We start from the raw sequence: 22,714 nt of genomic DNA, 5'->3' as shown, positions 1-22,714 counted from the left end.
GTGGGGCGAGTTCCATAGCCCGACATCCCCAGGTTAAGGGATTCTTGTGAGGGGCTGTGTTGATCTTGGCACAATTTCCTGTCTATGGTGCTACAAGCCTTGTCAGCCGTTCCTTTTGAACCCATCTGGTTGTTTTCCATTAAGGAACTTGCAGGAAATCCTTGTTGCGCTGACATCAGCTGGTAGAGTGAAAGAGTTGGGAGAATTGTCAGTGAAGGAAGAATTTTGTACTTACTCCCATATTGTGTGGTACTTAGGGTCAATCCCAGTTTTATGCCTAAAGTCAACCCAGTTTTTAATTGGTTCCAGGAGGTGGTTCTTCCTAATTTTTTACTCAATCCAAGTCACCTAGGGTGGCGCAAGGGAGATGCACGTAAAGCATTGAACATTTATGTTGGGCATACCCAGCAATCAAGGTACTTGGATGCCCTCTTTGTGGCCTATAAAAAGTGGGTCAAGAGGAAGAAGATATCATGGTCCACCATTAGTAGGTGGGTTAGAGAATATTTTGGGCTAGTGTACATGTCACAGGCCAGGGACTCACATTATGGTGTCATTGCACATTCAGTGCATAGCTCTGCAGCTTCAACGGTGCTGTTTATGGGGAAGTTGCTCAAAGATGGCTGCAGAGCAGCTACTTGGGTGAATACATCCACCTTTATTTGACATTCCAAATGAGACAAATTTGCCTCAGCTGATGTAGTGTCCTGCAACAAGTGTTATAATGTCTAGCGATGCACTCTTTTCCGGGGATACAACTTTGGACATCCCTTTCCTACTTGCTCCATCCCCTTGCTGACTGAGAATGGAAAGTTTGACTTATCATGAAATACCTTTCTGGTCAGCCAGGGATAGAGCAGGCAGACTCTTCTGGTTAGGCCAGTACCATTCCTATATGGGGAAAGGGTGCATATCGTGTTTGTTCGGTGCCCCTGCTAGGTTTTTAGGGACTCCAGTGACATCCCTCTGTTCTCTTTGTTGTGTTTTCTTTTGCAGGGATCATAAGGTTATAACAGTTAAAAGATGCTTGCAAAAATACATTTCTTTAGTTATTCAACCCACTAGTTTTCTGCAAGTCTTGTGACTGAAGGAGTTCCTCCCCTTCCAGATGAACGGGATCTTGTTTGCTTGTCCCTACCTTCACTGGCCCTTCCCAACCTGCCCCTCTCCTTGCTGACCAGAAGGATATTTCACAGTAAGTCCAAATTTCCGGTTCCCCCACCACAGTTTTATTTTTGCTGAAAACAGCCAAGGGCAAAGGGGTAGAAAAAAGGGTGTTTAATGTAATGAAACATGTTTTAGGCCCTCAGGTCCTTCAGGGTTCTCTAAAAAGACAATGTATAATGATTATACACTCACATGTCCAGCATTATTTACTGCACAAATCATGAATCATTATATAAAATTATACATTTTAAAATGGATTAACACAAAGAATAAGAAGCTCAAAATTATAAATGTTCACTCCACCAAAGAAGTCTAAGTTCTACCTAGAGAATGTTCCAAAGAAGATGCAGGCATTCCCATGTGTGTGACTGCTTAGACTTCAATGACAAGTAAGCAGCATATTGTGTGTGGTGTGGGTGTTGTATATGTAACAGAGTGATTGCATGTGTTTGAGGTGGGGGGAGGGGGTGCTGGGATTCCACCCTCTTAGGGCACCTGCAAGATGAAGCTTTCCATTCCCCAGTGGGCAGAGTAGGTAGACTGTTCTCTTCTTTTCTAAATTAGGCTGCACGCTTGGGGCAACCAAGATAGAGGATTTATTTATTGTGGTCCTCGTGCTTGAATGGAATTGCACTTCTTTCAGCTTTTTATTTTATCTTCCAGGCTGGAGCAGAGATTTCCACTGTCAATCCAGAGCAGTATTCCAAACGCTTCAATGAATTTATGTCTAATATCCTGACATAGTTGTCTTCCCATCCTTGGCAAAAACTTGGAGGGAGAAGAGGAGTGGGAAGGAGGGGCACTACTTCTAAAGCAGCAGGACTGTCGTCCACTCTGCTGGAGTGTGATGATCTGTGAGTGTTTGAGAACCATGTGACCTAGCAGAAAAACTAACTTCTGGCTGTAGATCTCCAAGTATTCCACTTGACCTAATGGAAAAGTAGGTTCTCGTTCTCTCTCTCTCTCTCTCTCTCTCTCTCTCCCTCTCCCTCTCTCTCCCTTTCCCTTTCCCTTTCCCTTTCCCTCTCTTATTTTGGTTGCTATAATATCCAAACATAAATGTGAGGAATTAAGTACTATTCAGATCGATACTTCTTTATCTTTGAAGAGTATCACAGTCTCCAGATGGTCAGATGCTAATGAAAATAAATGACAGAGGTTAACTCTACAAACAGATAGTTCCTTTGATTGGACTACTGTTCTTCACTCAAAGCAACCCGCTTTGTTGCTTCTTTCTCTATGAAATGGACAGGAAATAGCAGGGCCATTTCAAGAGCAAACTCTTATAATGATGTGGAAAAGCCATTTTAAGTAAATTGAAGCAAGGAATTTTTCCTTCCCTTATTTTGGTATTGCTTATTATTATTATTTGCACCAATTGTCATTTCAAAGCAATTGGGGTAGGGACTAGAATGACAAATTGGCTGCTTAAAATTTGATACAAATCAAGAAAGAAAGCAGTTATAGAAGAATTTGTACACCTATCAAGATATGGTATAGAAGAGGATGTAGCCATATGAAATCCATCTCTGATGAGCCGCAAATACATTTGTCTTGGAACAACTGGCCTAAATTGCCTCTGCAACATAACTCTTACCAGTGTTAATTTAATCAAGATTCAGTCAGGCTTTTAAACTTTGAGCTGGCTGCATTCCCACAAGATGATGTTGCCATAAAAAAGCTTCCACTTTTTAAAACCACGTATTGTGTTGTGAATCCTTGGAGTTCTTGGTGATTCCACACTGGAAGGAGTCCAGTCCCAGAGCCTTGGAAATATGAATAAATTGATGCAAAAGACTGCTCTGTAACCACTCGTACAGACTGGCCTGTTTGGACAGACTGCTGGAATAACTTGTGTTAGATCACTTTTCTTAGAATTCAAACTCTCTTCTCCCATTTGAATTTCAACTTTTTTCTTACGTCTGCAGACTGTAACCTTGGATTTCATAACCTCACTTGTCGAAACTGCTGAAGATTTTGAATGCTATGCATTAATTCTGTTTAAAATATTATTGGGGTTTTTTTTTAAAAAAAAAGTTACGGATTTTGCCGTTTTGAACCATTACCTTGTAATCAAGACACTTTGCTTACTCTGCATTGAAAGTTTCTCACTCATGCCTTTCTTCTTCTGACTGTGGCTGTTCGGATGTTTGTGTCCTGTATTGTAGTACATTTTTTGCTTTGTGGATTTTGTTTTGTTGGTGAATTTCCCCCCTCTTCCTTCCTTCCTTCCTTCCCCTGTAGTTTTTGCTCCTATTCCTCAGATGGGCTCTCTCCACCCTCATTTAAAAACATTTCTCCACAACTTCAAAGGCACAGAAAGGTTTTCAAAGTTTGAAGATCATAAGAGTATGCTGTAAATAGTGTAAGATTTCTTAAATACCTAAATTAACCCATTTGTTAGGAATGAGGTATGAAAGTCCTTCTCCTGCTTACCTGTGATTTCAAGGAAATTATTATTATTATTATTATTATTATTATTATTATTATTATTATTATTATAATGTCAGAAGCCACTGTTTGCAATGTTTAGGTGTTCAGCTTATAACATAAATTGTGAATATGTGAACATATTTTAAAAGTGGGAATGGATATGTTGACAGGCCGTAAATGTTTTTATACCAGAGGGTTCCCTTTTTCCTCTAAAAGTGTGCACTTGAAGTCCATTGTGAAACAGAAGATATAGCCTGTCTTTCGCCTGATAAGGTTTTCCACTCTTGGCTGCATTAGTTTTGCCTTTTTTAACTTTTAAAAATAATTTTACCACACTTTCTGTAACTTATAACTAGAAATAGGCAAGAATTCGCATCAGAGCTTTCTTTTTTTCACACCAATGACAAAATACCTGCAAGCATTCGTCGGTTTAGAAGTTTGCTACCACACAGTTTGAAAAGATCATGAAAAAACGCATTTCCCACTCGAGCAAGCTCAACCCAGGAACTCAGCCACAAACCTCAAGCTCTTACCTTTAAAACTCTCTGTGTCGACCAGTAAGCCCATAAGCATATCTAACCACACGATCTGCCCCATTGGAATCCGTACTGTGCAGTCTGTATGCAGCTAGACACGGTCATCCACAGGTGAAACAGTGTAAACTGCTTTTTGAATTTGGGCCCACAAGTGTATCGAGTAATGCATCTCTGCTTCCCACTGAAACACAAGAAGTGCTAAGCCATGTGCAGCTTTCCATGTGAAGGTATGAGTAGGTGCTAGATGGATTTTCACTCTGTACCTGTCGCTAATGCCCATGCTCTGCACACCTCTGGTTCAGGCCATTAACCTGCCTCTTGCTGCATCATATCTCAAGTCGATCCAGAACACTTTCCTTAGAGTCATCTTCTGCTCCCATTGTTAATAGCGCCATTCTGGGTTTTTGGCTTTTATATACCCTGCTTTCTTTATTGTTAAAACTTGCCCTTGCCTATACACCTTCTCTCCCCTTGCTCCACTCCTCATGCTCCATCAGTATACCCTCCTCCTCCCATGTCTATGCCTTTTTGCTATGCGGCCGTCTGGATCTGAAGCTACTGTCCTTGAGTCCCTCTCAAAGCCCAAGTTAAATAAAGCTTGTCCTGATTCACCCTTGCCTGATCTTACCTACTTTCCCCGCTTAACCTACCCCAATTATTCAGGCTCTGAGTTCTGCTTCAACTATTGAATGTCAATAACAATCTGGTCAGGGCCTGCAGCACTTCAATACAGCCCCCAGAATGCAACAGGGTTAATGCAGAGCCTTTCTGAGTGACCTGCTTTTTTTTTGGCCCAACAGGGCAGTGGTTGTTGTTTTTTTGTTTTTTTAATAATTTTTATTAATAATTTCACATCTTAAAATACAACCACATAATACAATTAACACATAAAAAAAACATAAATTGCTTATAATTCCAGATTATACTTAACTAATTTTACATAATCACATAACATATCATAAATGCACCCCACCACCCTTCGGGATCTATTCCTGCTTCCAAAATCTCATTGTTTCTTCTGGTGGTGGTTTTCCACCCCCCTTAGAGAATACATATTCTAGGAACTGTTTCCAAATTCACAGGGCAGTGGTTGTGGCTGATCTATCTTCTGTCCCCTCTGTCCATCTAATATTGGTTTTGACTGACAGGTCAATGGCATTCAGGTACCTTTCCATGCTGAAGGTTCACATAGATTACTGCTCCCTTTTCCTTTAGATCTACTCCCCAACCCCCTGGATTGGGGTTTCACCCCCCGCCCCCAACATTTTACTTACAGAGGTAGTATGGCACTTGTTTGTGTGAAGCTAGGGCAGGGAGGCTTTAGCACCCCGTACTGTTATCATCCCCTTGCCCAAGCCTAGAAGTCTACCTACTGTTTTCATCCCTGTCTCATCTTCCCTGCCTCTGATTCTTATCACACACTTGCAATTTTTTTAAGCTGCATTTTAGAAGTATAATAAATTATGTGGAATAAATAGAAGTGTGCAGAGTAGCTTCTAGAATTGCTGGATATTTATTGTTAATGTTAGAATTTGTCTAGGTCCAGATGATACACTGTGGTTATTTAAAACCATGACAACATGCAGCACCATTCAGGGGTTGTCATGCCAAGTGAACCCAGTGAGTGTGGGTCACATAAGTCTAAAACAGACCAGTCTGGTTCGCACAATTAAATCACCCCATGGTGGCTTAAATAAATCACCCCAAAGTGGTTTAAATTTAAATAAGCCACCATGGTTCGCAGGTGCCCATTCTGGAAACTAACCCTTGCCTTGCAGCTTGTCATGTCATGTGAACCCAGTGAGAGTGGGTTGTTTATGTGGTTAAAAAACCACCTACAAACCTAAAACAGCCCTTAGGTTCTTTGTTAATCATATCAACAGCTCATCCTCACCGGCTTCACACAACACAAGCTACAAGAAGGGATTGGTTTCCAGAATGGGCACCCACAAACTACATTGCCTTAAGACACAGTGGGACAATATGATCATGCAAACTGCCACCACAGGTTATGTGAGGATCTTTTAACCCTTGCATAATCCATATTCACCAGGTTTGCATGACACAAGAACCCCTGAATTTATATACTCAAAAAGGTGGCCGCAGGTTCTCCAAAGTCATGTTGTGCAAACAGCCCCTATGTGTTTCCATGGTACATCATTAAGAAGTTTGTCTGCTGTGAAAAGTTAGATGAACTTGACAATTCAGTAAATTAAAAAAAAAATCAGTTTAAAGGACATTCAAAACTCAAGGGGGTTGCTTAGCTGTGGTGCTGTAGAAGGGAGGCGTGTCCAGAGTAGTTGACAGTGCTGACAGCTGTAGCTGGAATTGCAGCTGCTGATCAGTCCTTGCTTTTCCCTTGAGTTCATCCCCACCCCCAAAACCTTTCTGCCCTTCTCCTGATAACTCCAAATTGTCATTTTCCTAGTGTCACTGTAACATTAAATGCAACCCTATAACTGTAAGGAAGCTGCTGTGGTTGTACATTCTAGAGGTTTTGCTGCATAACTTAAGGTGATCGCATTGGCAATGCCATTTTGCTTCCTTTTCAGGTGTCCGGTGGCTAGACATATTCTCAGCTGGATCATATCCAGCTGAAGAGTACATGGCACTTCTTTACAGTGGGGTCAGCTGTCTTGACAGCTCCCCCACCCCTGGCTTTCTGAGAGGTGCTCTACAGTGAAGATTCAGTCCTAAAGGATTAGACTAAATTTGTGAAAAAATCTATTAGTCAACTATATTGCCATGTTCAGAGGCAATATATGTCCTTATGAGTTAAACCTTCCTGCTTGGGGGAGAAAATCTTGATGAGAAAATTTGATTCTGTTTGGCTGCCTTCATCCCAACACCCTGTATTGCTAACTTACTGTTGTTTCATATAGGTAATCATAGCAAGGCACTTTGCCTAGAACCCTATACATTAGAAATACACAGATGCTAAATTTCTAAGAGTCAAACTTAGCATGATGCTGACAAACATGTTTAATCAGATCTGCCTTGTTCACATGCAAAGTAGGAATTGGTGGTGGAATCTAATATCATTGAGAAGCACAGTGGGGTAGAGAGGTGAATCCTCTTTCCATCCTGTGCTCAATTGCTTTTGGCACTTTTCTCCCATCCCATCTGACTGCTGGTCAGCCTGGGAAAAATTCAGATGGGGGAAAGGGTTCAACTCCCCCAATTCACCTACTCCTGTTGATGTTAAACACCTACACACACACATCTTTTGTAAGTGAATGGGCCAGACACATGGGCTGCTACTGTGCTATCTCATTCAACCTGAAGTATGAGAATCTTAGTGCACGTCTGTGCAATACCACTGCAGGTTTTTTAAAAAATTGTATGAATGTGAAAGCAGCCCCTGTTACTAGCTAGAGTGGAGGAATATGAGCCAGTTCTGTTCAAGCTACATTTTAAATTTAGTAGCTTCTTTTTTTCACCAGTCACCTCCTAACCTTATGCTTGCATAGCATATGCAATGGATTCAAAGGTGTTTAAACATATTATAAAGGTTCAAGTAGGGATGTAACTGATAACAAAAAACTGAATCTTAAACTAAGAGAAATGGACCTGTTTAGATTTTCAGAAGTACTTAAAAAAGGGAATTAAAAGTCCAATGTGCTTCTCTGTTTGCTAAAAGTAGTATGAGACACTTAAGTGTTTTGAAATGCATGCATGTTAACAAGATGAAGTCTCCCAGCTGGAGTGAACAAAATAAAATTAAAACGTGTACAACTTTCTATTAAACTTGTCTTTCCAAGAGGGAAAAATATGGGAGGAAACAGTGGGCTCAGACAAAGGAGACTGCGGGTGGAAGAACTGAATTCCACGTAGATTCAAAATAACTACCAGCAAAATAATTACCCATATAGTAACAAGTGGATTTTGGCTTAGCCATTTTTTTGCCTTCAACATATGTTGTAAGGCCCAAAATGTACTGGAAATGTAGAAAAAGTTTCCTTTTGTTCAGAGCCCAAAAATCACTTCAGGACTAGAGGACCTTCACTCTAAAAATCCTAAGCAAAGCATATCTGTATGGCTGGCTGGGGAATGCTGACCATTGTAGAACTTTTTTCTGTCTAACCATGCATAGGATTGCACCCTTAAATTGGTTTAATTTGTTAATTCCATTAAAATTCACCTCCCCACTTGCTTCCTCCTTCATAGCTAGTTAGCGAAAAGAAGCACTTGGCTTTTTCTTCTACTTTTATCAGAAGCTAGCAGTTACTTTGCACTTTCAAGGGAAAGCGCTATAACTTCTGGCAATAAGAACCACAGGCAACTGAAGTCGACAGCACCCAATTGAAATCAGTGGACCAATCCAGAAGGAAGTTCTGCACATCCCCAATTGAGATGAATCCACGCTGTGTGATGGCTCTTTTGTAGATATTGATAGGACTTGGACTTTTTGTTAGCCACTTCTGACTCTAGTGAACCTGAGACTTCACAATTAAAAAAGATATCCTTAAAAATGACAATTCTTATGAATTATAAATTAACAAGGAGTGTTAAGGATTTTCAAAATGACACTTTAACGGAAGGTTTTTAATATGTAAATGTATGGAAATTTAAGCTATTTAAAGCAGGGGGTGGGAAACTCAGGGAGAGTCAGGAGCCATTTTTGCTCCCTGGACCTTACCTGTGGAGCATGGTCCACACCCACAAGAAGTGAAATCATCAGTTTGCTGCCAGAATTCAGCAACAAACCACTTCATAGCACTAGGATTAATTTAGCTTGTTTACCAATTAAATTTGTAAACATTGGCTACACAATGTCAAATTTGACTTGCAAGCAAGCTGGATCTGGTGCTTCATAGCCACAACAGATACCATTGAGGGGGATATATATTAGCTGGGGGGGGGGGGGAGTGAGGACTGCATATGTCCTGCACGTTGTCCACCCCTCATTTGAAGATAAACAGCCAGACTAATGGAAGAGCAAAGATTCTTTCATCAATTGCAAACCCAACAATTTACTATCCTTAAACTACGTTGATTTGTTCTCAGACTCCACTTTGAGTACCTTAGCTTTGCCACTATCCATTTTTGGGTTCATTCTAATAATACAATCCTCTTCTTGTCTACTCAACATAATCCCCACTGAGTTCAATGGAACTTGCACCCAGGTAAGTGTGTACTTTATCCTGTACAGGATAAAAGTACTCACTTATCTGGGAACAGGTCCCACTGAACTTTACAATCCTGGGCAAGGTCCTTGAGCAGGTGGTTGCAAGCCAGCTCCAGACACTCTTGGATGAGACATTATCTGGATCCGGTTCAGGCCTGGCTTTTGTATGGAAACAGCCTTGGTCGCCCTGTATGATGACCTATATTGGGAGAGAGACAGGGGGAGTGTGACTCTGTTGATTCTCCTTGAACTCTCAGAGGCTTTTGATACCATTCACCATGGTATCCTTCTGGAATGCCTGGTTGAGTTGAGAGTGAGAGGTACTGCATTGCGGTGGTTCTGCTCCCACTTGACTGGTTGGTTCCAGAAGGTGGTGCTTGAGGAATATTGCTTGGCCCCGTGGATTCTCCAGTATGGAGTTTCGCAGGGGTCAGTTTTGTCTCCCATGCTGTTCAACATCTGCATGAAACCGTTGGGTGCAGTCATCCGGAGTTTTGGAGTGGGTTGTCATCAGTATGCTGATGACACGCAACTCAACTCCTTTTCATCTTTATCAGGTGAGGCTGTGGATGTGCTGAACCAGTGCATGGCTGCGACAATGGACTGGATAAGGGTCAATAAACTGAAACTCAATCCAGACAAGACTGAGATGCTGTTAGGGGGTGGTTCCTCTGACCGGATGGAGGGTGTTCAACTTGTTCTGGATGGGGTTGCACACACATCAAAGGAGCAGGTTCATAGCTTGGGGATTCTCCTAGAACCATCTCTGTCACTTGAGATTCAGGTGGCCTCGGTGGCACGGAGTGCCTTCTACCAACTTCGGTTGGTGGCCCAGCTACACCCGTCTGGACAAAGATAACCTGGCTTCAGTTGTCTATGCTCTGTAATCTCCAAGTTAGATTACTGCAATGGGGTACATGGGGCTGCCTTTGAAGACGGTTCAGAAGCTGCAGCTTGTGCAAAATGCAGCAGCCACATTAATAACAAGGACCAGGAGATTCAAACATGTAAGACCGACTCTGGCCCACTTGCATTGGCTGCCTATGTGTTTCTGAGCCCTATTCAAGGTGCTGGTTTTAACCTATAAAGCCTTACATGGCTTGGGACCACAGTACCTGACAGAATGCCTCTCCTGACATGAACCTACCTGTACACTACGCTCAACATCTAAGGTCATCCTCCGGGTGCCTACTCCGAGGGAAGCTTGGGGGACGGCAAGAAGAGAAAGGGTCTTCTCAGTGGCGGCCACCCCCCAATTGTGGACCAATCTCCTTGATGAGGCCCGCCTAGCACTAATATTATTGTATTTTCGGTGTCAGGTCAAGACTTTTCTCCCAGGCATTTAACAGCATACGTTGAGTTTTTATGATCTATCTTTGGCTGAGAGTTCAAGTTGTTTTAAATGGATATTATCTTTGTATATGGTCTGTTTTAATGGTTTTACATTTTGTATATCAATTTTTAATGTTTAATGTATTAATCTTTTGTAAGCCACCCAGAGAGCCTCAGCTATGGGGTGGTACAGAAACGTAAAGAATAATAATAACAACAACACAGCAGTCAACTTATGAGCTTTCCTATTAGTGATTTATGGTGGCTGGGGGATGCTGGGATTTGCAGGGCTTCTTTTCTGTCTGAACATGCATAGGATTGCACCCAAAATGGCTATTAGCCATGACAGCTAAATATAACCTCTATGTGAACAGGCATTACATTGATATTTTTCAAATACTGACAAAACATTAGTTTTCTCTCAATGACCATCCACCCTATAGCCAACCATTTTCAGATATGATAAGTTTGAACATATTATAAATGAATAATAGAATTCTTAGGAAAACTCTTTATTCTACCAACAATGCATTTTTCTTTTGAAGAGCTCTTTTTGATTACAAAATTATATGGTTTCTTTAACAGGACCAGCATTCGAGTCACCAAGACAATTTAAAAGAAAATGCTGAGTATTCCAAAATAACCACAACTTCCGTTAGTCCATCCGAGCTTTCAGTGTTCGGGTAGTTATCTTGTCTTTCTCACTGATGGAGAAAGAAGAGGGAGAGAGAGAGAGAGAGAGTTACACTATTGTCAAATAGTGTAGAGTTTTATTTTACCTCTTTGAGAAGCCCCAACAAGCATCGCCCACTCAGGAGAAAGGGGAAGCCTAGCTAGGTTAGTCCATCTCTCCTCTATTCTCTTACAACCACAGCTAACATTTATGCATTGCTCCCCACTGCTCTCTAAATGCGTGCGCATCCAAGATGGAGAGTCAAATTAACTTTATATCTTCTTTGTGAGTTGTTTCACCGACTCAGCCTTGCTGTTAGCAAGGGTAGAGTTACTCTCCCTGCAACTAAGTCATGAGGTTCAACCCACAGGGATGTTTTGGGGAGTTAACATATTAAAAAGTCCCATCCACAACCACTCATATAACTTACATCACATGAACTATCACACCCATGCCAGACACGGCATCTCTGTCCACTGCATTGAGCATGGCTTGGCCTATGGTTTCAAAGAGGTGGTCTGGTTCCTGCAGTCAAAGAGAAAAAGAGAGAAACCCAAGTCTTAGAGTGGATTCCCTATAGTTATTCGACATGTTGTGCAAGGAATAAGCCTTGCATAGAGGAGATTAGATTGACTTGCGCCTTTGAAAAGCCCCAAAGTTTTACGATTTGAAAATGGCAGGGTGGGGAATTACAAGACACTCCAGCTCTATTGAGGGATTCATAGAAAATGTGAATAGGGCTGTGGCTGCACATGCAAGCCCCGCCCACAAGATCCCTATCTGAGATATAGACCATAGTACATTTGGCATATATATTGAAGTGGGATTCTTGCTGCCTTAGGCTGAATATCCTTAGACTCCTCTCTGTGATCAGAAATCCTGTGCTTTCTAAGCATATTCACTTCAACACACTTAAGACTCACACTTCAACCTTTGCACTGAACAAATGAAATTCTCTATCTGGGAAAGGGCTTCTGCATATGGCCCTTCAGGCCTATTCATGTGTCTTCTATCAACACTTGATTAGGGCTTCCATTAAAGGATATTCTGCACCAGCTGAAGTTTCTCCCCCCCAAAGACAGTCCCACAAACTCTAGCCTTAAGGTTCTGAAAGCACAAATGAAACCTACAGGATCTCACTTCTGGCAAACTCATGGCCCTCTCTGCATTACTCTTACCATATTGGGTTCCCAGAGGGATTCACACATGCCATACATCTGCTCTGCACAGGTGCCACTGACCACAAAGTCATCTGTTGTCATTGGACAGCCGATCAAGTCTAAGGAGCAGACAAAGGGTTCGTATGTGACCGGATCCAACCCAGCTATCACTGGTTCTGTATAGTAAGGTCCAAACCTGGAAACAAGAAAAGGCTAGTATCAATTTAATATCTTCTTCCCAAAAATGATACACGCATAAACATAACTACATTGGAAAAAATATTATAAACCCAACTTTGAAAAAAGGGAGACACTGCTTCATGGTAGGAAAATACATCCAAAAAGATTTCCCTTTGAATATGTAGAATTTATACTTACTATCTGGGAGCAAGACAAAATTCCCCCCACCCCCCAAAAAGTTCTGGTGTAGCTTGCAAGTGTCATCTAGAGCAATGTCAAACACCTTTTCTAATACACCAGCTTTTAGTTTGTGGTCTGGATTACATGCAATGATCTGTGAGGTTTTGCTGAAGGATAGTCCTGTCTTTGGGTAGGGACGGGGGTTGGCTTCCAAATGAGGGATTCTGTAACTCCCCAAAAGTGGATGAACAGATCCAGCCTCAAAGCAGAGACTGCACTGTAACCAGGATTAATCTTCAATTCAATCCTTAGTCAGTAGCAAAACATCTAGGGGTGGAGGATACAAAGAATTTCCTATGTCATTACATTTTTAGCTGAAATCTAATTCTTTTAGACACTAGCTGAGTGCAACCAGGAATCTCAGATGTTTTATCCTTTACCGTCTCTCATACAGGAGGTTGGACACCATACTCATCAGGGTCTGTGGTTTGATTTGCCTGCCTTCTTTCAGTTCATAGAGATTTAGCCGGAACTTGAGCCTTTGGGCACTGTAAGAAGAGCCAAAAAATTGTATTAAATCTATTTTAAGGCATTAGTCCCATCCTCCACTCTGTTAATTCTTGTGATTGGGGTGGGTGGGGCATATACACATATCTCAAAACATGCTAGCTATGTTCCCAAGTACCCTGGCTTATTGTGCTGGTGCATGCAGCCTGATTGTGCCCACTGAGTAACAGCTAAACTTAGCTGCTTAGAGTGTGTCATCCAAACCAGAACTCCTGGATTGTTGCTCCCAAACAAACCAGGAAGTGTAAACAAAGAACAACCCCTAGTTTGCTATTCTGACTTGTAAGGGGAGCAACAAAAGCCAGGATCCCCAGTTTGGATGACACATTAAGCAGACCCTTCTTTGTTTGATTAGCAGTCAATGGGGCAGGAAGGAGTACAGCTTGTTCATGATAAGCCAGGATTCTCCAGAATCTTGGCTCATCATTCTGTGCAATGATTACTGGTCCATGGCATAGCACAAACAGCCATTTAGTATAGAATCCAGGATTAGTATGAGTAATTCCAAGATGACTGCTTCATGCTTTTTATTTTGTTTAAAAAACCAAGTTCATAGTCCTAGTTGTTACAGCTAAAAAACATGCAAGAGGTAACTGAGAAACTAGTAAGTGACCTGTGTGGAACTTTGAATGGCTAGGCATCTAGGCTTTTGTACTACTAAAAATCTGATATCAACTCAAGTTTAGAACTTTTCCCCTATTATCTTCATTATTTGGAAAATCATTATTTAATTATTATTTAACCATTATTTTAATGTTCACTGTTTTAAATTTTTGTAAACCACCCAGAGAGCTTCGGCTATGGGACGGTATATAAATGTAATTAATAATAATAATAATAATAATAATAATAATAATAATAATAGAGATGTTGCATTTCAGCCCAACATTTTTTAAAAAATAAGAGATTAGGCCTTGACATTCAACAAAGTATTCCTAAACCATGTTTGTATATCTCATTTGAATGACAATACAGATTTCCAATGTTCTAAAAGAAAACAAAGGTAACTCAATGATGTGGAAACTTGAAGCTGTTTTTTTTTTAGAAAACAAAAGCTAGGATTCCAAATATTTTAGTCTACAATTCAAGAATGTGCAGGGGATGATGACAGGGTCATTTTGCTTTTCCTAGTGTTAAACAATCAGTTGGGAATCAGAAACATCTGCTGATCTATTGCAAATCACCCAGAGATCTACTAGAAGATCCCAATCTACCTTCTTCCCAGCCCTGATCTATAACTTGCATATTCCATCTGCCTTGTTTTACTGCACTCCTACTTGAACTCACCCTCCCTGTTGACCCAGGCTGGCCTTCCACAACCTGGTGCCTTTCAGATATTTGGGACTACAATTCCCAGCATTCCTGACTATTGACCATACTGTCCGGGGATGATGGGAATTGAACCTCAAATATCTCGAAGGCACAAGGAAAGGCTGTCCTATGTTTTCCGTGCTCATCAACATAACTGATGGGGAAAACTGCATAAATGGACTTGAACTTGCCATCTTCTTATCATCTCCAACTTCCCAGCAAACTTGCCAAACGTGCCATTCCTATTTTACAGAACTTGTATTACAGACTGAAAAACAACTGAGAAAGACAAGCTGCAAGTTAGTGGTAGCATCCCAGTGACAGTCTCCCATTCTCTTCCACTGGACCACACCAGTTTTCTTGTTTATACCTGTTCAAATACTTACACTGTCTGTACATCTGTGGCAAGTCCAGCCAAACCAATGAATAGTCTGTCTCCCATTGGAAAGATTTTCTGGAAGTCTGTAGTAATCATCTGAGCTTGAATGCCAAACCTCCGATCAGCAGCAATGGCCACACAGTTTTTCCCTTTCATGGCCATTACAGCACCCCCATTATAGGACATAATAGACTGGGAAAGGAGAAAGACTAGTTAATTGATACAGTCAGGAAATCATTTTTGCAGTGCTCACTAGGATGGAGATTTTTCAAACTAAGATTATAACATGAGCCTCTCTAGCATGAAGTACTAGAAACACATCAGATTACTGTGAATGAGCTCTAACATGGTTCCCACCTTTTTCAGCTGTTTGCACGCTACAAGTCCTACCCATGAGTTTAAGCAGAGCTTTAGAGTAAATAAATTAGAGCCAGAGTGCAAGATTTGGTAACAACCTAGCTTTCATCTGCCTCGCCAGTGGGCTGAAATATAATTTTCTACATTTAGTAAAGAGGTATCCAGGTAACAAAATGCTGGTTTCTTTTAAAATATAACTCCATATTTTATTGTGACTTTTGAAAACTGTTTTGAGAAACATGGCACAAAATGTTAAGTAAAAATCAATAAGACATGCAAGTCGCTATAAATCCCCTTCCCCACAGAATGTGCACAACATGAAGTGGCTCCCATTCCAGGTCTTACAAGTGATGAAAATGAATTTACAGATATAGATTATATAGATGCACCTTGGAACCCTCATAATGATATCACAGCAATTTTAAGCCTACTGATGAAATGTCTGTGAAATGTTTGTAAGTACTAAGTGAGAAACTGAGCTACTGATCAAGTAGTCCAACAGCTACTGATCAAGTAATTCCTCTGATATGAATTCGCTTGGTGGCCTTGGGCAAGCCATTATCATCACAGTTCCACTCCCCACAATATTCTTTTTATTATTGTGCTTTAAATATCAATATTAGCACCTCAAATTGAGCTGTGGAGCAAAATGATAGCAAGTGAAGCTAGTATAATTGAAGTTTCCAAACCATCTTCAAGGGCAGTTCCACACAGAAAGTGCTGCAGCAATCCAGTCTCTGCTGGCCGACATTGTGCAGATGCAATGATGGCAGAAAAGTGAATTTTCTTCACTGCTACAGGATAGATTCTCAAATAAATCCTAGCCTGTGTTTAATTCTCAATTTATTTGAGAATTTATTCTCAAATAAATTCTAGCCTGTGTGAACTGCCCAGAGAGCTTCGGCTGTGGGGTGGTATATAAATGTAATAAAATAAATAAATATAACTGAATTTGCTACGCGTTTGCCACCAATGGCTCTCTTGTCACCAGTACAATCATTTCACTACCATCAGCTCCTAATTGTACAGCCAATTAGCTGACTATTGGATGGAGTATCTTGAAAGGTTGATGGGCTTCCTAAAGGGCCACAGCTGCTCCACTGATTCAGTGCTTCATATATTTGGAAAGCTGGTGGACACAACTGACCCAGAGTGAAACCTCCTCCCTCATCCAACCAGGTTTCTATGGTGCAAGTCAGTCCTCCTCACTCATCCAGAATCAGATCCCGGATAGCAGTTTTCCCATTAAGTGACCTGATGTTCGGCATCAGCAGCTCCAAATCCAATGGATTGCTGAGATGGTTACCAAAGTGACTAGAAAGTGTTTCTAGCACATCTCCTTATTTGGCGTGTTTTATCCTCCCCATCCTACTACCTCCTTCCTCTCCCTACCGCAATAGTAGCACTAACCTCTCCAGGGTTCCTCTTATGATACATAACCACCCTTGCTGCCCCCCCCCAAACAACACATTCTAGAGGAACTCAAGAATAATCCTGCATCAGGCCAGAGAACAGCTTAAGAACAGAAGCTCATAAAGCATCAGTAAAACCACACTGATAACCAGAGAGCTTCGGCTATTGGGCGGTATAAAAATGTAATAAATAAATAAATAAATACAACATTATGGAATAATTATGGTGTTCTTAATTCCTCTAAAATGGTTTGACCCAAATCTTAAGCAAATTTTGAGTATTCATAAGATCTTGCCAGAGAACAATGGCATTAATTCTCAGTATTAACATGGAAAATGAAGGCGCCTTGTTCTAACTCCAACATGGTAACCCAACGGGGGATAAATAACACTCGCCTACTTCTTGCAAGGGTTACAACAAGGTAATCTATGCGAGCCTCTTTTCATTCTCAAAAGCTTTATGCACAAGAGGCAGCTGGGCAGCCACCTGTCAGGGATGCCGTAGGGTGGATTCCTGCACTGAGCAGGGGGTTGGACTCGATGGCCTTGTGGGCCCCTTCCAACCCTGCTATCCTATGACTTCCTCCACGAGGACCCCGACCACCCCCGCCGTCGCTGGCCCGGTTCTGAAGGCGGCGCGCAGGCAGCGACCCCAGTGGCAGCGCTGCCCCCTTCCTCTCGCCACTTCCAGCCCCCCCAGTTCAAGCCCATCCCCCTCCAGGACGCACCATGACGGCGACCGAAGAAAGCCCCTTTCCCCTCGCAGCTCTTCCACCTTCGCACAGCTTCCTTCCGCAGCTACGACTAAGGCCCGCCCTTCCCTCGCCTACCAGGAGGAGATGCAATTGGACAGCCTGTAACTGCCAATCAAGGGTCTGCCTATCCGAGCAGTCGTCAGCAGCGGAAGTGAAGAGTCATGGTTTTTTCTCCATAGAGATAAAATTGTGAGAGTAACTCATCTTTACTTCCTGGAGATATAACTTCCGGGTTCGCGTCTGAACGTCATTTTTATCTCTCTCATCACCACTCCAAAACCGACTTCGGGTTGCAGCAAAAGTCCATCTATCTACTTAAATCGCCCTTCAGGCCCTCTTTGCAGGCCAACTCCAGCAATCAGTTGCATGCAGAAACCTTCCACAATAAACTTTCAGAGGGATAGCCATGTTGTTTTGTTGCAACAAAAACAACAAAGAATCTTGTGGCACCTTAAAGACAAACCCATTGACGGAATGACTATTGAGTTCAGTGGGGCTAGAGTGGGAATCGGGGTAGGGGGTCAAACCCTCGAGCTATCATCTTCCTCACCAGGAAACTTCTTCCCCCTAGGCAGGCTATGATAGGGTGACCCTATGAAAAGGAGGACAGGGCTCCTGTATCTTTATCAGTTGCAGAGAATAGGGAATTTGTATATATGGAGAACCTGGTGAAATGCCCTCTTCATCACAGCAGTTAAAGCTTCAGGAGCTATACTAGAGTGACCAGATTTAAAAGAAGGCAGGGCACCTGCAGCTTTAACTGGTGTAATGAAGAGGGAATTGTACCAGGTTCTCCATATATACGAATGACACCTGCTGAAATTTCCTTCTCAATACAACTGTTAAAGACACAGGAGCCCTGTCCTCCTTTTCATAGGGTCACCCTAGCTAAAATATTTTCTATAGGCAGCTCTCTCTTCCCTATCAGAGAATTAAAAACAACAACCACTGAGTGGCAGAAACGTGGCATAAAATATTTTAATTAAGTAGAGGCACCAAAAATCAGGAATGTTGAGTGAGCCTTCATGTCTATTTGTTCTATTTCTATGAGCAGCAACTGGATGTGCAGTGTGGGGCACAATGCGATAGCAACGCAAGACTTCCTGGCCTGGGGACCCACAGAGATAAGAAAAATTGAGAGGCGTCTCCTTCTCTGTGTAGGTGATTTCCAGCTTCTTAGTGGAAAAGCCATATATAAAGGTATGGGGAGTGAGAACTGCCCATAGATATCCATGCAGAAATCCAAGATAATAATGATGATGATGATGATGTCTTGTGGCACACTAAAGACTAACAGATTTATTATAGCATAAGCTTTCAGGGGCAAATTCCACTTCATTAGATACTTGAAATATTATCTTCAATTGGCAGGTGTGTATACACATGGTTAGGGATAGTAAACAGATAAGTCAGAGAGAACTGAAATGCAACATTTCTTTAACAGCAGCCATCCACAACACAGTTGGCTTTATTATCACTCAACAATTGATTAACACAAGTAGTGTGATTAAAAAGCCTTTGACCATGTTCAAGCCCCGGATATGGAGTTGAATCTCTCAGTCAGGAGTGGGGGGTCGTGGCCCTGTAGATACTGCTCAATTCCAGTTCCCATCAGCACTAGCCAGCATGACCAGCAATGATGAGAGTGGTAATCCAGCATCTGTCACAGTGAGCAAGCAGGGCCAGTGGGGTTCTCCGGAGCACCCACTAGAGCTGTCGCCTCGCTCCAACAATGTGGCAATGGGGAGCCCTCCTAGCATGGTGGGGACAGGGCAGATGACTGTTGAAAACACAGCCCTCCCCATTCTGCGGCTTGAAGCAAAGGATTCACTGCACCTCATGGGAGAGTCAGCTCTGTGGAACAGGAGCAGATGTCTGGTGTTAACCTCATCTACCTCCCTCTCTCCTGGAACACTGCACACACAGGAGTTAATGGTTGATTGCAGGGGGTAGGGGAGTCCAGCTGGAGCAGGCCCTGAGGATGCCGTGCCTACCTCTCCCCATCTCCCTTTAATAGTTTATTCCTGACTGACCCTATTGATCTGCTTTTTCACTTCATTGAAAATATGCGATGTTAATGTGATTGGGCAGAGCAGCATACATGTGTCCTCAGCCATCCAAAACAAAACGTAGCAGCAAAGAGAGGAGTTCCTGCTCTTTGTAACTCGTGTTCTTTCATGTGAAACATTTCATATTTTTATTTATTTATAATTATTTTAAAATATAGCCCTACCTATGCAAATCTCAGCACTAATATAGTCCATTATCTATGGATGGCAAGTTGAGGAAGCTGAGACAGTGTAGTTTGCAACAGCCCTGCAATGTAGTCCACTGCTAATATTGTACATTGAAGGTCAGGCTGATGCTGACAGATTTACAACAACCCTGCAATGTAGGCCAGTTTAATATTGAAGGGTGTAGGTCAGGTTGAAGCTCAGAGTGGTTTATAACAACCCTGCAGTGTAGCCTGCTGCTATTATTATTATTATTATTATTATTATTATTATTACAGATAGTGGTGCAGGGTCATGCTGAGTCTGAGAGTAGCAATTAACAACCCTGAAATATAGACCAGTGTTAATATTGCAGTCAATAGGTGGGACTAAGACAGCTTTGGATTTGTAGCCAAAATGCCCCAATACAAAATGTCCCTCAGGCTGCAGCAAAGGCCAGTCTCCCTAAATTGCTCCCTCAGACCTCTCTATCCACACCCAGCGATCAAGACTACACAGAAACCAGGTGCTCCATGGATTTGCAGGCAGCCAGGTTGTGCTTTTAAATGTTGAAAACCTCCCCCAAATTAGAATTTTCACATGAAACAAGACTTGGCTTAAAAAGAACAGCAAGTTCTCAGACTTGTTTCTGAGTGAACACTGCCAATCACAGCTGCACTAAAACCCTGGATTCCTTCATTGATTTCTATGGGAACCTCTCACTTCTGTCTCAGGAGAGAGAGAGAGAGAGAGAGAAAAGTTATATTGCAACTGAAAGCTGGTTGTACTTTTAGTCCAGTCTATCATAATTAATATATAAATTTGGTGACTCAAATAGTAAAATGATAACAGTTCCACACAGACTTCAGCTCTGGTTACATTTTTTTCATGTGCATAGCAAGAGTGACAGAATAAAAAATAAAGACATAAGGCCCTGCTTGATCCAACCAAAAGGCATTTTAGTGCAGCATTCTGTTCCTGGCAGTGGCTGCCTGGTTGATATGGCCACAGATCCACAAATGTTATCTGGACAGCTTACTGAACAAATACAAAACAAAAACAAAAACTGAAAATAACAACAAACAATAGAAATGCAGCATAAAATCTTTCCTTCTGATAGAGACAGCATAAAACAATGACCAGATTTGGTTAAAAAAAACCTTACTAACCTCCTGGGAGCCCAATAACTGTTTAAAAGTCTGGATGAATAAAAAGCTCTTCACCAAAATTCATAAAGACACCAGGTGGGCTTCTCTGGAGAGTTTATTCCAGAACCAGGGTTCCACCACTAAGAAAGCCCTCTCCTTTGTAGTTATCCAGTTCACAACAGTTGGTGTGGGCAGGCCTCCAAAGTGGAGCTGAAGGCTGGGTTAGGGAGAAGGCAATATTTCAGATAACCTGGTCCCAAGCCATTTAGAGATTTAGGGAGAGTGCAACCTCTCTTCCAGAGCAGGTAGAATGCTATCCACCTGGTTGAATATAACTTGACTTCTCTTAATTGATTCTCAGTCTGTTTTCCTTCATCTGATCCATTACCATGCCCAATCCCTAATTCAGGATGTCAACAGCCTCATCTGCATCTGATGGAAAAGAGAGAGAGAGGTGGGAGTTACCCACATATTGGTGCCTCCAGGAAGACTACAAACAGGGCTTGAAGGCAAGAGCACTTTTCTTTTGCTATATTTGTTTATTATTTAGTAGACCATAATAAAGCATAAAGTTCACTCAAAAGCAGTAGGACAAAGACTTTGGAAACAGCAGCAGTCAATACTCAAGACTGTTTAAACCAGTATATTTTTAATGCTCATATAAACATGGAAAAAGGAAGGGGGGCTGGTAGAACAAAATGGAATATCTTGTGCTCAATAGCCCTGAAGAAGGTCCTCCGAAGCTGATCTTAACATGAGCCAGTTCTTAAAGGTTATCCAGCTTGCAAGCCATTAAGGTTGAGCCTAGAAACTGAGCCTAGAAATAGATAGCCAGTGTAGGTGTGTATAGGGCCAGAATTATATGGACCAGTTTCATGTAGATCAGAGGCTGTCAAACTGTTACTGTGGTCTGCAGAGCTCCATTGAACAGGGACAGGTGGTTTTTCTGGGCTGGAAGGGTAACCTACCATTGTAGCCAGACAACTCAAGTGTCATGGCACGTCCACCTTTCTCCATGCGTGGCAACAACATGTCCTGCTGGCTGTTGTTGTGGGGTATTCTTCCCCTGTGCCAGCTTCAGTACCTTCATTTGCACATGTGTGCACACATGGCACTCAAGCCCAGAACAACCTCCCCATGAAAGACATTGGGGGAAAGCATTGGGAAGGACTGCGTGGGGTGGCCTTACCAGCAGGGCAGGGTCTACACTATTGCTTTAATGTATCATTTTTGCATCTATAGATAAAAAACCCCGGGGGGGGGGGGAGGAACAGGGCAGCGAGAGGGAGGTCAGAGGGAGGAGAGCCAGTTAGTGTCCTTGTCTTCCTCCCCCTCTGGCTGCCCCGTCCCTCCCCCGCCCCTCCCCAGTGCTCTTCTGCTGCAACACCCAACTCGCTCCTGCCGCTTGTGCAGATGCCATGAAGCAGCGTGAGTGTGAGAGCCTGAAACCTCCCGGTGCTGCGAAGACTTGTGGCTTGTTAAATTTTAATTTGTCAATTAGTCCTAGAATGTCACGTCTTGTCATCTCTATTTGATTTAGTTCTTTATATCCTGCTCAAAATAGTCATTTTGCTCGCTAAAAGAGAAAGCTGCTTCATCATTGGCTATCTGAACAGAGCTGGAGGAAGTGGCCGGTGGGTGGGGTGGGGGTGTCTGGATATTAAAAACTCCTTCCCCCCCTCCTTTCATTCTGTTTTAGGAGGGGTGGAACTGAGAATTTAAAAATAAAATTACTGTATTTCTTCGATTCTAAGATGCACTTTTTTCCCCATATAAACATCTC

The 22,714-nt window shown here is 42.2% G+C and overlaps 2 protein-coding genes across 9 annotated transcripts in view; one reads left to right on the top strand and one right to left on the bottom strand.

Moving 5' to 3' along the window:
• The window catches only part of PIP4K2B (phosphatidylinositol-5-phosphate 4-kinase type 2 beta), a 453,863-nt gene that overhangs the window by 28,400 nt on the left and 402,749 nt on the right, over positions 1–22,714 (top strand). For 5 of the 8 annotated variants that reach the window (XM_063132564.1, XM_063132532.1, XM_063132542.1 and 2 more), the window contains one exon: positions 1,831–7,871. In XM_063132564.1, coding sequence (XP_062988634.1) covers positions 1,831–1,911 — 81 coding nt within the window. In that variant the 3' untranslated portion in view covers positions 1,912–7,871. Of the gene's footprint in view, positions 1–1,830; positions 7,872–22,714 lie in introns of those variants that run through there. The other 3 variants (XR_010025730.1, XM_063132523.1, XR_010025728.1) reach the window with 2 other exon arrangements.
• Positions 11,093–17,623, bottom strand: PSMB3 (proteasome 20S subunit beta 3). Its single transcript, XM_063132729.1, has 6 exons — positions 17,544–17,623; positions 15,054–15,238; positions 13,230–13,337; positions 12,448–12,625; positions 11,700–11,794; positions 11,093–11,300 (listed from the first exon to the last, which is right to left on the bottom strand). Exons 1-6 carry the CDS (start codon positions 17,544–17,546, stop codon positions 11,252–11,254), a joined length of 618 nt encoding a protein of 205 aa, XP_062988799.1. The 5' UTR covers positions 17,547–17,623; the 3' UTR covers positions 11,093–11,251.

The sequence above is a fragment of the Elgaria multicarinata genome, chromosome 1, assembly GCF_023053635.1.
Source record: "Elgaria multicarinata webbii isolate HBS135686 ecotype San Diego chromosome 1, rElgMul1.1.pri, whole genome shotgun sequence".
Lineage (NCBI taxonomy): Eukaryota > Metazoa > Chordata > Lepidosauria > Squamata > Anguidae > Elgaria > Elgaria multicarinata.
This window is presented reverse-complemented; position numbering and strand designations above follow the sequence as displayed.